The 15,065-nt window shown below is 32.0% G+C and overlaps 1 protein-coding gene across 1 annotated transcript; it reads right to left on the bottom strand.

Moving 5' to 3' along the window:
* Window positions 1-7,369: 7,369 nt before the first annotated feature.
* Window positions 7,370-15,065, bottom strand: Phum_PHUM148620 (uncharacterized protein; the record flags this gene model as incomplete). The annotated part of the gene is made up of 8 exons (XM_002424680.1): window positions 7,370-7,395; window positions 7,643-8,240; window positions 8,500-9,815; window positions 11,282-11,590; window positions 12,134-12,299; window positions 14,140-14,290; window positions 14,383-14,814; window positions 15,055-15,065. The coding sequence occupies 8 exons, from the start codon at window positions 15,063-15,065 to the stop codon at window positions 7,370-7,372; spliced, it is 3,009 nt and encodes a 1,002-aa protein (XP_002424725.1).

Raw genomic sequence — 15,065 nt, 5'->3', positions numbered from 1 at the left:
TCGATTCTTTTTTTTTTTTTTTTCACGTTAATTAATAATGAAAAAAAATAAAAAAAATTCGAGACAGGTATGTGGTAGCCATGGAGAACAGGTACGTCGTCGTCGTATAATCGCAGGTTTTTTACCTTCGTAAAATAAAAAAAAAAAAAAAAAAAAAAAAAACAAAAGAATTTCGCAACTACCCAACTCCGCGTTAAAATACTTTAAAGTACCCACATGATTTTTCTCTCTCTCTCTCTGTCGCTCTTTTTTTTCTTGTTTTTGTTGTTGCGTACAATCCGCACGCAACAAACAAACAAACAAACAAACAAAAACTAATTGTTTCGCCTTAATTAATGTTTTTCTTAACGAGAGAGAGAGAGAGAGAGAGAACAAATTTAATTATTCCTAATAAAAAGTAAGCAAATCGACAATTTGATAATAATAATAATAATATTAATGATAATGATAATGATAATGATAATAATAATGATAATGATAATAAAATGTCTTTTTTTTTGTATTTCGTGATGTCACAGATTCTTGAGAACTTAATTAAATAAAAAACATAAAATACACGTCGAACAATTAACAAAAAAAAAACGAACATTTTCACGCCATTTTTTTTTTTTTTAAACAACTCGGTTGAAAAATTTTTGTCGCCGAAAAATTAAAAAAAAACTATTATTATTATTATTATTATCGGATGTTATGTCGACGTCGGGAAAATAAATGCCACGTTTAAATTCGTAAAAGAAAAAAAAAAGAAAAAAAAAATTTCTTTATTTTTCTTTTCGTTAAGCGATTTTTTCTTTTTTTTTTTTTTTTTGTTTTCGTCGTAATTAAAAATTTTTTTTTTCTTTCTTTTTACGCGTTGCGAATGGTAAATAATAATAATAATAATAATAATGATGATGATGATGATGATAATAATAATGACTTTAAATACGCCCTCGAGTTATTCGGTTTTTTATTTTTTTTCATTCTTTCTATTTTTTTATATTTTTTTTCCCCCTTTTTCTTCAGGCGAATTTTTTTTTTTTTTTCTCAACATCCTAACGACATTTCTTTCTTTTTTTAATTTTACGACGTTATGATGATGATGATGATGATGATATTTAATTACGTAAGAATAAAAGAAAAAGGAAAAATGTGTGAGGGGAGGAGAGGTAGAGAGGATGATAAAAAAACGTCGGAAATAGTTAAAATAAAAATGACGAAAAAAAAAAAAAACAAAAAAGAAAGAAAGAAAGAAAGAAAGAAGGAAAAATGAATCCATAGAAGAAACAACAACAACAACTTCCGGCATAGAATAATAAACAAACCGGATAATGGAGGTTTTCGAGAAAAAAGTGAATTTTAAAATCGAAAAAAAAAGAAAAACCGATGATAATAATAATTGACGATTCTGTGGTGTGTTTTATTTACCAACAGAATTTCTATCGTAGCGTGCTGCAGTCTCTCTCTCTTTCTCTTTTTCTCGTCTCTTAAAAAGAAAAGAAATTAAACTTTTTCTTAATGTAACTTCCGTCCTCGTTTTTCCGGCCCCCCCCCCTTTTTCCTTTTTCCCGATCCTAATACATTCGAGTTGTTACACCCAAAAGTCTTCGCAACATAAAACAGTAAAACTTTGCAATAAGAAAGAAAGAGAGAGAGAGGGAGAGAGAATAACGAGGATACGAATTTTTTTTCGAACCGATATCAAATAAATATTTATTTACACATCCGTTTATTCCTTTATCGATCCCTTCATAAAAAAAAAAAAAGAAAAAAATTTTCAAAATGTCAAAAATGGCGGAGGTTCCAACTAGCGAAAAACAATAAAGTTAATAAAACAATGAATGATTCATTTATTAGAATTATGCGTAATTGTCTTTTCGTAATAATAACAAATCGTATACACACGTACACGCGCACACGCGCACACACACGTACAGGAAAAATGGCGTTTGAAAACCATCATTCTTCCAATTTGAAATAATGGAGAGAGAGAGAGAGAGAGATAGAGAGAGAGAGGAAGAGGGAGAAAAAACGAAGGAAAGACAGAGCGAGAACGATTGTTGTTGTTGTTGTTGTTGCACCATAAAAATCGTGACTCACGATATGCCAACGTCATATTTAACTTTAATTCTATGACCAAAGCACACAACTTTTTTATGCGTCGTCTACTACTACTACTACTATTTTGACGTCATCATTTTCCAGATCGTTCTTCTTTTTCTTTCTTTCTTAATATTGCGCAACATTATATAAATCTTTCTCTCTCTCTCTTTTGGAAAGTGATTTGTTAGAAATCGAAAAATTACATTTTGTAAATTTACAAAACCTTTTAAGGTACAAAACTTTTTCCTTTGATAAAAAAACAAGGAGTAACGATAAACTAATAATATTAATTTTTTCTTTTCGAGCGATCGATTACATTAATAATAATAATAATAATAATCATAATAATCATAACATCGAAAACTTTTGAAAGGTTTACAGAGAAAAAGAAGAGAAAAAAAAGAAATCGAATTAAACGACCGTATTGGAATTCACGCTATGCGACGACACAACCCAAATTTCGAAAAGAAAATAATAATAATAATATTAATAATAATAATAATAATGATAATAATGATAATAATAAATTTAATGAAAGAGCCTCTTAGAAATGAGCCGAAACGAGAATGGAATGGATATTTATATATATATATATATTTCAGACTCCGACGTTGACGTCTGTTCGAAAGATGAAAACGCCGTAATAATAATAATAATAATAATAATAATAATAATAATAATAATAATGATGATGATAATGATGATGATGATGATGATAATGATGATAATTTCCTGTCGCTTATATAATTAAATTTTTTAAATAAAATAAAAAAAAATTAAAAATCGTTTTGGTATGTTTGGATTGCCTCAAAAAAAAAAGTCTTGCGTTGCAAATCTAAAAAATTTAATATAAGAAGACTCCAGCAAGGCTCCAGAAATTTTTAGTGGGTCAATCAATCAATCAATCAATCAATAAATCATTCAATCAATCAATCATTCAACCCAGGTTCGAAATTTTTTCATTCAAATCCAAAAACGAAAAATTCTCTAAAGGGATTAAAAACAAATTTCATTTAATTTTTTTAATTTTTTTCTTTTCTTTTTCACTCTCCCGCCATTCTCCCTCTCTCCCTCTCTCTCTCTCTCTCTCTCTCTCAATATTATTATTATTTTTTTAAAAAACATTTAAACATGCAGATAAAATAAAATAAAATAAAAAATAATTCCCCACCGAATAATAATAATAATCAAAACGACATTTTTTTATTTTTTTCTTATTTTTATTTCTGTTTCGAAAGATGTGGGAGAGAGAGATTCTCTCTCTCTCTCTCACTGAGTGTGAGATAAATCTGCAGATGGAATTTTATAAAAAAAAAAAAAAAAATGAACTTTGTGTTCAAAGGGGTGATGATGACGACGATTCGTTAAAAATCTCTCACACAGTGTATCGCGCATTTTAAAACTTAATTTTCACTTCAATAATAACCGAAAAAAAAAAAATCAATTTTCCATCGTTTTTTAATATTTTTTTTTTTTTGTCATTTGCAAAATGTGAAAACAAAAAAAAAAAAAAAAAACAAAATTGAAAAATCCGAAGCTCCCCCTCCCACTCCCTATCCTGTGTCAACAAAAAAAAAAGAAAAATTATTCATCTCGAAAGAATTTCAAATTCGAATATCAAAATAAAAATAAAAAAATTTTTCTTTTGCGTGAATCGTTCGTTGTTAATTTTAGATGAACTCAAAATTGGCAAATCGTACGAAATGCCAAAAAAAAAAAAAAAAAAAAAAAAAAAATTCATTTTAAACGCCAACAACAACAACAACAACAGAAATCAGTGACAGTAGTAATCCTTCGATTAAACCAAAATATTTTTAAAGTTAAACAATTTCCAGTAAGCAACAGCAAAACAACAGAACGGGAAAAAAAAAAATTTTAAAACATGAATGTCGTCGTCTTGTGTCACCACCGCCTTTTTTTAAAGAGGTCAGAGACAGTAATTTGTTGCCGGTATGCAAAGTAACGAACTTTTTTTTTTTTTTTTTTTTTTTAAAGGCAGGTTTCGATGCTTCCATTATTCGTTCCCAAATTTCTCGGCCATATTTTTCCTGTCGAGTTTTAACTTCTTCCTTTTCTTACGATTTAAAAACGTCTTTCTAGCGTGAACGCGTTAATCTTTACTTTAATTCACGGATGAAAATCTTTTTGCCCCCCTTCCTCCCTCCCTCGGGGACACTGAATAAAACATTTTTTATCTTTCCCGCGTCCAGGCTTTTGTTTTTTTCCTTTTTTTCGACAGGGATTTATTTGACACGATCCTTTTTCGTTTTCCAACCTTCGTACTTGTGAACGACTACAAATTTCGTAAACGCGCCAAAAAAATTTCAATATGGCGCGAGACCAATATGGCGAAAGGTGGCATTCATTAATTGCTTTCACGTTCATCCAATATCACCTTTTTTAAATTATTTATTGATTACGTCATTGATATGGTCATCGCGAACGTATTTGGAATTTGTAAATTTTATTAAAAAAAAAAAAAAAAATTCACTTTTCCACGGGGAGGCAACAACGAGGAAGCAAATGGGAGAGACAAATTTAAATAATCATCCCCTCATCGTTTCAATTTTTTATTTCTTTCTTTCTTTCTCTCTCTCTCTCTTTCTCCTTCTTCTTCTTCGTTTTTCCTCCTCTATGCGTTCAATATAAAACGAGTTTATATTCGAGAAAATGAATACATAAAAATTCATAACGCGTAGTCTTCGCGTCCGTGTTGTTTGTTGTTTCCTTTCCTTTATAACTGGAAAGCATCGAGAAGTTTGTAGTAGTAGTCAGCACCAAAACATACTAATTAAACGACTAGAAGTATGGTGTCTTAGTATATTTATTTTTCGTTCATTTCCTCCCGCCATCCATGTTTCCTTTTTTCCGAATCGTTTCTTTCTCTTTTCGTCCCGCATTTTCGCCCTCTCTCTCTCTCTCTCTCTCGTTTCCTCCCTCCTTTCGAGAAAAAAAAATACGACTCCAGCAAATTTAAATTCGAAACTACTTTCAGGTTCTATTAGGTTAGCCTACATACTTTTTCTAACCGATTGCGATTTGACACAAAAAGCCTCTCGCAGACAGACTTGTTTTTATTTCTTTTTCCATTCCAAGCAAAAATTCACGATTAAGTCGACTAAGCGAAACAAAAAAAAAAAAAAAAAAAAAACAATAAATAAAAATTTATTTATAATTTTTTTTTTTTTAATGTTTTTTTTTTTTTACTTTCTATTTTCGCAAATTAATTCATCCAAAAAAATTTTTAAATACTATCGACGATAATGATGATGATTATTATAATAAGAAAACGACATACGTTTTTCCATTTGATATCTATAACCAACCATTTCACGCCACGTTTTAAATTATATGGGTCGTGAGAATAATAATATTATTGCGTCATTGATGCAAACAAACAAACACCCTACCCCCCCCCAAAAAAAAAGAGAGAGAGAGAGAGAAGAAATAAATAGAAAACGAAACATAGAGAAAGAAAGAGAGAGAGAGAGAGAGAGAGAGAGAAATATTTTGGATTTTAAAAACGATCAATTCTCTTCATGCCAAAAACTTGATTTCCTTGATTGAGAGAAAAAAAAAAAAAAAACCTCATTTGCCCTCTCGAATGCGTTTTTTTTTTTTTTTTTAAATCAACCACACGAGCGTTTATCATAAGCGATTATTATTATTATCGGAAAAAAAACAGGGACAATTTTAATTGATGCCATGGCAAATTTTTTTTTTTTTTTTTTTTTTTTTTCCAACTCGTACCTGACCCGGATTAAAAATATAGACATAAAATAAATAATAATAATAACCGAAATACGCTCGCGAAACGGGGGAAGAAGGGAGAGGAGGGGGCAAGGGGGAAAAATAAATAATAATTCGCGATTCTTCATCCCCCCCCTTTTTTCATTTTTTTTTCAAAAATAATTTTAATCCCTTTTCACATATTGTTTAAATTTCGTATTTAGGTCATCGTCATCATTTTCATCATGAGACGTCGAGATTTAATCGTTAAATAAATAAAAAATTTAATAATTCCGCGCGGCTGGCTGACTGGCTCGCCCCCCCACCTTTCTCTCTCTCTCTCACTCTCTCGCCTTGACTTATTTATTCTTTTTCGATGATTATAACTTGTTTGCAAATTTTTAAACGACTTTTATATATATATATATATATAGATTTATGGTAAACCATTTTGTGTGTACTTTTAAATTTGTGTAAATTCTCTCTTCCCCCCCCTCCCGGAAAAACTAAAAAAAACTCAATCATTTTAAATTTTTAGACAAAACAAGACCGTTAAATATTATCTCCTTCCAATGCATGAAAAAAAAAAAAAATTTCTTATCGAACGTTTTTTTTTTTTTCTGTTCAGTAACAACAACTCACGGGATTTTTCGCCACATCATCACCAAATACAAAAACGCACACACGCACACACACACACGTGTATAAAATTTATCACGGTGACAAATACTACGAAAGTTTTTCCTTTTTTAAAAATCATTTTCCATTAAGTGTAGGATCCCTCATAGAGTCGAAAAAACGAAAAGAAAAAGAAAAGGTAATGGAAAAGCGAAGGAAAAAGTATTGATGAATGAAGTATAAAAATAAACACGGATTTCTGTTCTCTTGCCAAGTGGATCTCGCGTCGTTTTCCTTCGTTTTCCTCAAATAGTGAAAACCGCGATAAAATTCAAAAACAAAATCAAGCGGTGGGAAAAGAGAAAAAGAGAGAGAGAGAGAGAGAGAAAAGAAAGCCAAATAAAAAAAAAAAAAAAATTTCGTTAGTCTTTGCAAAAAAACAGCATTTTCATTCATCCGAAAATGGCGAAAGACGGTCAAATTCAAAAAACGTAAAATCGAATCATCATTCGCTTTCCTTCCCTTCTTCCCGTTTATAAATGTTAAGGATAAAGAGAGAGAGAGAGAGAGAGAGGGGGGGGGAAACGGGAATGTGGAGGAGAAGAAAAAAAAATGGAGAACAAAATGAGTTTTTTCATAAGTATGATTTGAAATAAAAAAATGAAAATGAAAATAAAAAAACCCCCGAAAAATAAAGTTTTTTTTTTTTTCGGTTTCATCTCCGTGGGCCCCTTCTCTCCTCTCTTTCCCACCTCGCCCAGTTTTCCCCCCTTTCATAAAAAAAGGAATAATTTTCGTTCGAGTGAGCAAAAAAAACGATGAGTTTTCCACAATTTAAACGCTCTCTCTCCATTTCTTTTTACTCACAAAGAAAGAGAAACACGTGAGAAGCGTTGGTGCCGCCACGCCCGCCTATAAAGCGTCCATGACTTTATTCGATTCACGCAAATCCGCATTCAAGTTCCGCTTTATTGAAATAATCGTGTAGTTAGCAGCACTGAACGGAGTTTAAGGAGCACGTGGAATTCACATGGCTGCTCACCGTACACTTTTTTTTTTTTTTTTAATATCGGATTTCACATTTATTCTCCCATATCACGTTTGAAATTTAAATGACTGAATTACTTTATTTTTTAGAGTGCGAGTCGACCGAATTAGAGAATTTTTCCATTTGACGAAAAAATATTAAAAATAATAAATAAATTTCACTTACCCTTTCCTCTAATTAAAAGACTAGTAACTCTTCTTAAAGCTTCTCTCGGAGATCGATGAAAAAATTTCGGAGTAATGTTCGGGGGTAGAGTCATGGGTTTTCTCATTGAGGTATTCATGTCCCAGGGTCCGGGCAATCCATTTTCCGAATTATTTCCCGAATGAGGAAGTCTATCCAATTGTTCGATTGATGCGGGTCTGTGTTGCCTGTGACGAGGATACCATCCTCGACCGGGACCACCCGCAAGTCTCAACAATTCGGCTCCGACAATCCCTTGATTGAATCCTCCTCCTCCTCCTCCGGGAAGCGTGACTCCTCCTCCTCCTCCCGTTTTACAATTTGCATTCGAATTAGCGATCCCTCCGTTACGTCTGTACGTGCTGCTTTGCAGCCCTCCGGGACGTATAGAATCTCCCGGAGCGCAACGATGAGGAGTTCTGGGTATGTCGCAACCTCTTGAAAAAATAGGAGTCTCGGGGAGCGAACAAGACGTTTGACTGTTTTCTTGTGGCAACGTCGACGATCGCTTTTGAAATGTTCTCCGCCTTGATACCGGTCCCGGAAATTCCGACGGTAACGTTCTTCTTTCCGTTGTTTTCTGACGAAAAAAAAAATACATACATATATTAACATAAATAGAAACTACGTTGAAACGGATTAATTTTAATCAATAAATTAAAGGGATAATATTATTTTAATCATTTCCATGATGGCTTAAAATAATCAATGAAACAAAAAAAAAAAAAAAAAAAAAAAGTTGTTGTGACGTATAAAATTTGAAAAAAGGGCTCTTGTCGCGTTAAAAATAAAAAATTTTTTTTTTTTTTGTTTTTTCATTCCTTTTTAAAAATTCTCACCTCGTTCCTCGATTCATTTGAATATAATCTGGGACCCCTATTGAACCCCGCATCCGAGGAACGACATATTAAACCGATGGGGATCGGATCAGAAGCCCTGTGAGGTAGAGGCTCCGGTGGTCGATTTAAGTACTTTCCACTTGGATCGCTATTAGGGGGATCTTCGCATCGATAAAATCCGTCCTCTTTAACTTTTCCCGACGATTGCGCAGAAGTCGATCGAAACACGTTCGAATATTTATCTCTTCCTTCTCCTCCATCTTCTTCTTCTTCATCGTCGTCATCTTCGTCGTCGTCTTCTTCCACGGGAGATGGCGGTAGAGGTCCGAAATCGTGTTGGAGTACTTCCACGTTGACTGGAAATTCATCCGGGGGTTTATCTTCTGCTTTTACCCACGGATCCGAAAATTCCTCTTCCCTCCCCTGATTTTCAATAACTGTTTTTATTTTGACTATTTCTTGTATTTTTTTTTCAACTTCTTCTAATTCGGATTTGGTTTTTGACATTTCGGAAAATTGTTTTCCGGCTAAATCTAATTCATTTTGAGCTTCCGTGTCACTTAAATCGGTTTGCGTTTCCACTTCATTGCACTTTTTCGTCGTTGCCCTTTGACAATATTCTCTTTTCGAATGAATTTTTTCAACGTTACCGTTAAAAACGTTTTCCTTTTCCTCGTCGTTCGCCAGAGAATCCGGCGGATCGTTTAAACTCGGATTGTCGAGACTGTTGAGTTCATCTTCGGCTTCTTCCAGCGTCACCGCCAATTCGTTCATTTTACAAAATCTTTCGCATTTAGAATTTCTATGATGATTTTCGACGTGATCCGACACTTCGCTTTTATCGACCGAAAGCGTGGGCAGTGAAACGACTCTCACTAATTTGGGAGGATTGGGCGGTGAAAAATCAGGCGGAGGATCGTTTAAACCTTCAATCAAACCTTCTTTTAACAAAGATTTAATATTGTCAAAAGTCGAACTCGCGCGTTTCAAATCGAAATTTCCTTTCATGGCGCTCCGACCTTCCAAACTAGACTGTCTTTCGTATTTGACCGGAGGAAGAACAGGAGGAGGAGGAGGAGGAGGAGTCTGACGAGATTCCGACGGTAAATTTTTACTCAAACTACACCTCTCTTTTTTTCTTCCTTTTCTTATTACGTAAGTTCCGTTAAATGTCAAATCGAGGGGCAAAGCTTCCGGAAGGCCATCGTTTGAACCGTAATACGAATCGCTGTACGGTGAAATTATTTCATCGTCCGGATTATTCGGCGGTTCGGGCCAATCTTCCAAATCTCTCGATCGATTAATCGAATTCGTACCTGAAACGAAACAAAAACAACAAATTACTACCGACGCAATCTATATAACCGTTGAAACAAAAAAAAAAAATTTCATAAAATTTAAATTTTCCGCCATTATTAAAAACAATTGACAATTTTCCTTTTTTTTTTTATTACGTCACAAAATAATTTTTTATTTAAAAAAAGAAAAATGAAGACGTCGCCATATTTACAATTAATCTTATTCAAATCCGACACACACGTTTGATTCGCAATAATATATTTTTTCATTAATCAATTTTTTTTTTTTTTTTCTTTTCCCCCACATCTCTCAAAATGAATTTAAATTTAAATTTTTTTTTTTTAAAATAAATGTTTTATTACTTTACTCGAGGGTAAGATAAAAATAAGAAGAAAATTTTTTTTTCTTATTTTTTTTTGCCCCCCAGATTTACAAAAAAAAAAAAAAAAAAAAAAAATCTCTTTAATGCAAATATTTACATAATCTTTTTTTTTTTTTTTTTTTTTTTTTTTTAACATTAATAACTCTTTTAAAAAAATTTGATTTCTTCATCATATCATCATTTTTTTTCCCATATAATCAAAAGGAAAAGTTTACATGAACCTAAATATTTTTTCAATTAAAAATAATTATTTAAACGATTAATCAAAATCCGAAAGAAAAGAATTTTATCAAAACCTAAATATATATATATTTATTTCAAAAGGTAAATCTTTATTTATTGCTAGAAATAAGAGAGAATAGAAAAAAGAAAAAAAAATCCGATTTTCTCTCTCTCTCACTCTCTCTCCCCCCTCTTATTATTGAATAACCATCTCATAAAAAAAAAAAAAAAAAAAAAATCCTGAAAGAGAAAAATCATGATTTATAATAATAAATTTTTTTTTTCATTGTTCGATTTCGAATAAAAAAAAAAATATTCTTGTACGTTTGACATGTAACTTTAAGACCGGTGGTACACATTGCCACGTATTAAAAATACATTTCAAGTTTCCCGCCCCCTGCCCCCCCCTTCCCGCCCTTTTTTTCAATGATCTCACGAAAAGAATATCGATGATGATAATAATAATAAAAATGACAGGGAAATTCGTCAAATGGATAAAAAATTTAAAATAATCTCCAATACGGTGGGGGTGGGGGTTGCGTGCGTGCGTGCGTGTGTGTCAAAGAAAGGTTTATAGGTTTTTAAATTTTTAAGTCGAAAACTTTTCAATTTTCCCCCTTTCGAATTGATAAATTTTAAATGATGATAATAATAATAATAATAAAAGTGGGGGGGGAAACTTTAACTGATCACGAACGAGAATTTTTTTTTTTTTTTTTCTACTCTTGTAACTGTCATTGCAGTAGTTGTTGTTTTTATTATTATTATTATTATCATAATTAATAGTATTTGGATTTTCCTTTCTTCCCTTTCTTCCCTTTTTTTTTTTTTATTCCCTTTTCACCTGTTCGTTTTTTTTTTTTTTGTTTTTCAACTAACTTGAATGATCCGTCGATTTTCTTCTTCTCCTTCCGATGACTTTGGTGCTTCCAGGCGCCATGTAAGTTTCATCGTCTTCGAAACCCAAGGGAACTTCCCACGCAATGCTTCCCCTTTTATTTAATGGCGGGAATGGCGACGGCGGCGATTCCTCCAATGAATCGTCGGAAAAATTTGCCGGATTGTCATCGTCGTTCGAATCGTCATCTCCGTATCGATTCCCGACGTGGGTTCCATCGTCCATATTTTGCCTACGAACTTCTCTGTGCTTGTCCAAAGCGCAAGCCAAAGTTCTCGGGGGTAAAGGACCTGAAAAATTAAAAAAAAAAAAAAAGGTTTACCAACAAAAAAAAAAAAAAAAAAAGAACTCGAGTCGTTTCGAACCATGCATGCAACACATTTTTCGTTTTTTTTTTCTTTCACGATAATTTTCGCTCTTTCTAATTCGACGGCCATTTTTTCCTAATTATTATTATTATTATTATATTTTACGCGGATTATTAATTCATTCATTCAAATTTATTAACTTTTGAAAAAAAAATTTTTTTTTTTTTGAAAAATATAAAAAAACCCATTAGATAAATATAAGAAAACTTTGATTCGTATTAGATTTAGCATTACAATAATAATCATCTTACATTCCCTAAAAACTTAAACGTTGGAAAATAAAAGAAAACTTTAAATGCGAGAAAAAAATCTAAACATCGTTTGTAAGGCGTTTTTTTTTGGAATTTAAAATTCAAATCGATTATCATAAGCATAAATTGTTATATTTTCATTATTATTATTTTCCTTTTCTCCCCAACCCCCTCCCCCCATTGCCATTCGCCAAAATTTATTTTTTCTTCTCACCTGTTTTTTGCATCCACGGCGGAGGATACCTGAACTGGTGAAGAGCACCTTCGTAAGGGAGACTTCCGTATTTATTTTGAACGTGATGAGGCATTTGAAGATGAAATGGCGGTACTTGAACAACGTTGTTTTCCCATCCGTAGGGTCTTTGATGACGAGTTTTAGGCTGAAATAATAAATCGATTAAATTAAATTAAACCTTTTTTTTTGCATGCATGCAAGAAGAAAATTTTCGAATTCGTTTTCCGACGCCATTTCTATTTAAATGTAAATCGTTGTTTACATTCATTCATTCATTCATTCATTCATTCATTCAGTCAGTCAGTCAATCAATCAATCGGTCGTTTTTCATTGTTTTCGATTGAAATCAATTTTATTTAAATATGTATATATATTTTAAAATTCGTAAATTATTTTAATAATGAAACGTTCCCGTCGATTTTCTTTTTTTTTTACATGGAGAAAATAAAAAAAAAAAAAAATCCATTTACAATCAATCGCGTCTGAAAAGTTATTAAAGTTAAAAAAGTAAAAATGACTAAAAAGTTTTCTAATAGTTTTTCCTCCCCCCTCCCCCCTCACCAATTTCGTTTCCTCGACGATCTTTTTTTTTTTTTTTTTTTTTTTCCCTTTTTCTTCCGACAACGATGACGACAAACAAAGAAAATTTCGTTTTATTTTATTTTATTATTTTTTTATTGCGGGGCACCAATATAAAACAACGAAAAAAAAGAAAATCGTAGCGTTAGAAAATTTATTATTATTATTTTGTCGACGACAAAAAAAAAAAAAACTTTAGTACGTTTTACAACAAACGACAATGAAAACAACAACAAAAAATAAAATTTTTTTTTTCTTTCTTTCTTTCTACTTCCACGTTTTTCTTTTTTTCCCTCCGTCTCACGGACTTCAACAACTTCCTCATTTCGAAACAAATTTTGGAGGGAGCTCTTCTTCTCTTTCGAAAATTAAATAATTTTTTCTATTTTTAAACGCGCCAAAAAAATCAGTTAAAAAAAAAAAACGAAACCGTTTTTCTAACTGTCTACTCAATAATTAGTTTTTTCCGAATTTGGGGTTGGATTATGGATTTCATTTTTCCGGTAAACCGATAATTACAACCCCCCCAAAAAAAAAAAAAAAAAAAAAAAAAAAATTCAATCGCAAAGACAAAGCTAAACAAAAAAAAAAATTAATCGAATTTTCTTTTTTTTTTTTGTTAAGTAAAAACCCCCGCCTTTTCAAACGACAAAAAAAAATTTCTGACCAATCAGAATGCGTCCTCAAATTCAATACAAAAAATTCCTATTGGTCGATTTTTTTAACGGTTTGTTGAAAATGATCATTAGCACCCCCAACAAAAAAAAGAAAAGCGAAATCAATTAGTTGTGTTACGTAAAAAAAAAAAAAAAAAAAAAAAAAACAAATTTTCTTTTTCTGGAAAATTCCATTCAAATGATTTTCCCCCAACGAAAATATATCATTAACGAGAGAGAGAGAGAGAGAGAGACATAGAATAAAAACAAAAACAAAAAAATTATTTCTTTTCTTTCTAAAATATTCCTTTCGACGTCTACCATCTTTTCCCCAATTTCTTTTCTTTTCTAAACATAAAATTCAATTGTGAAAACTAAAAAAAAAAAAAAGGATAAACTTAACTTTCTCTCTCTCTCACTCTCTTTTTATATTCGGGCATTTTCTTTTCCTACAACTGCCAACTTAAAAAAAAAAAAAAACTTTTCAACAAAACTTATTATTTCGTCCAAATTTTTTTACAAATTCAAAATTTTCTTTTTCTTCTTCTTCCACGACATTATTATTCTCAATACGTTGGCGTCAGGGGTGACGACGATTATCATTCGAAAGTCAACAAAAAAAAAAAAAAAAGGCGGCAAATGATTTTATTACGTAAAAGAAATAAAAAAAAAAAAAAACTTTAAAAGGTGCAAACCATTAAACACCGGAACCGGAAGTACATTTTTATTATTATTTTTATATATACTCACGAGTGTGGTTTGTGTGGCCGTCGTCGCATTTCCATCCTCCATTTTAACCTGATTAATTTCTTTTCCTAAAGTCATCGAAGTCAAAAATGGCTTTACAAAACGTATTTGATTACTTGTTTTTTGCCTTTTACCCGAACTCACGGGTGAAACCCTAAAAAAAAGAAAAAGAAAGAATTTTTAAATCGATACCTTACAAAAAAAAAGAAAAAAAAAAAAAAATTTAACCCAATTATTTGAACTGACTTTGGAAGTAAATTCGATATAATTCTTTCCGCTTCTTCGGGAGGCGGTGGAAAATCCGCCATTTCTTCGGGCGGCGATTCAGTTGGCGGTGGATCCGGAGCCGGAGGCAATTCGTTATTACCGACTTCGTCCGAAACGGGACGAAAACTTAATACGAATTTAGCCTTTTTACCATTCATGCTCATGTACCCGTCGTCTTCCGACTGGTGTCCGCCCAACGATGGACTGTCGTCGTCCGTTTGACCCGCCACACGAATCCCCGTGTCCGTCGTCGATTTATTATTTTTTTTTTCAAATAAACTATTTTTTATGTTTAGAGTTTGTTGTTGCACTGACGCTATGCTATCCCCGTCCAAATTTCCGTTTTCTATATCGTCAAACTCTGACAGAACTTTGTCCAAAAGCTCCAACGATTTTTGTACATCATCCCCTCTGAAACAAAAACAAAAAAACATCATCATCATCGTCATCAATCGATGGAAAATCAAAAGTTAATGACTTTCTATCATTATTATTATTATTATTATTATTATTATTATTACGATGAGGGTAAAGGTAGTAGTAATAAAAACAACAACGATGCGGAATATAAATATCGTGGCACCAGATGTAAAATATTTTTACCGTAATTTCCTTTTTATCCTTTTTTATTCGTCTCGTTCAACGATTCACACCGATTCCAT

Source organism: Pediculus humanus, genomic scaffold, assembly GCF_000006295.1.
Source record: "Pediculus humanus corporis 1103172107488 genomic scaffold, whole genome shotgun sequence".
Taxonomy (NCBI): Eukaryota; Metazoa; Arthropoda; class Insecta; order Psocodea; family Pediculidae; genus Pediculus; species Pediculus humanus.
This window is presented reverse-complemented; position numbering and strand designations above follow the sequence as displayed.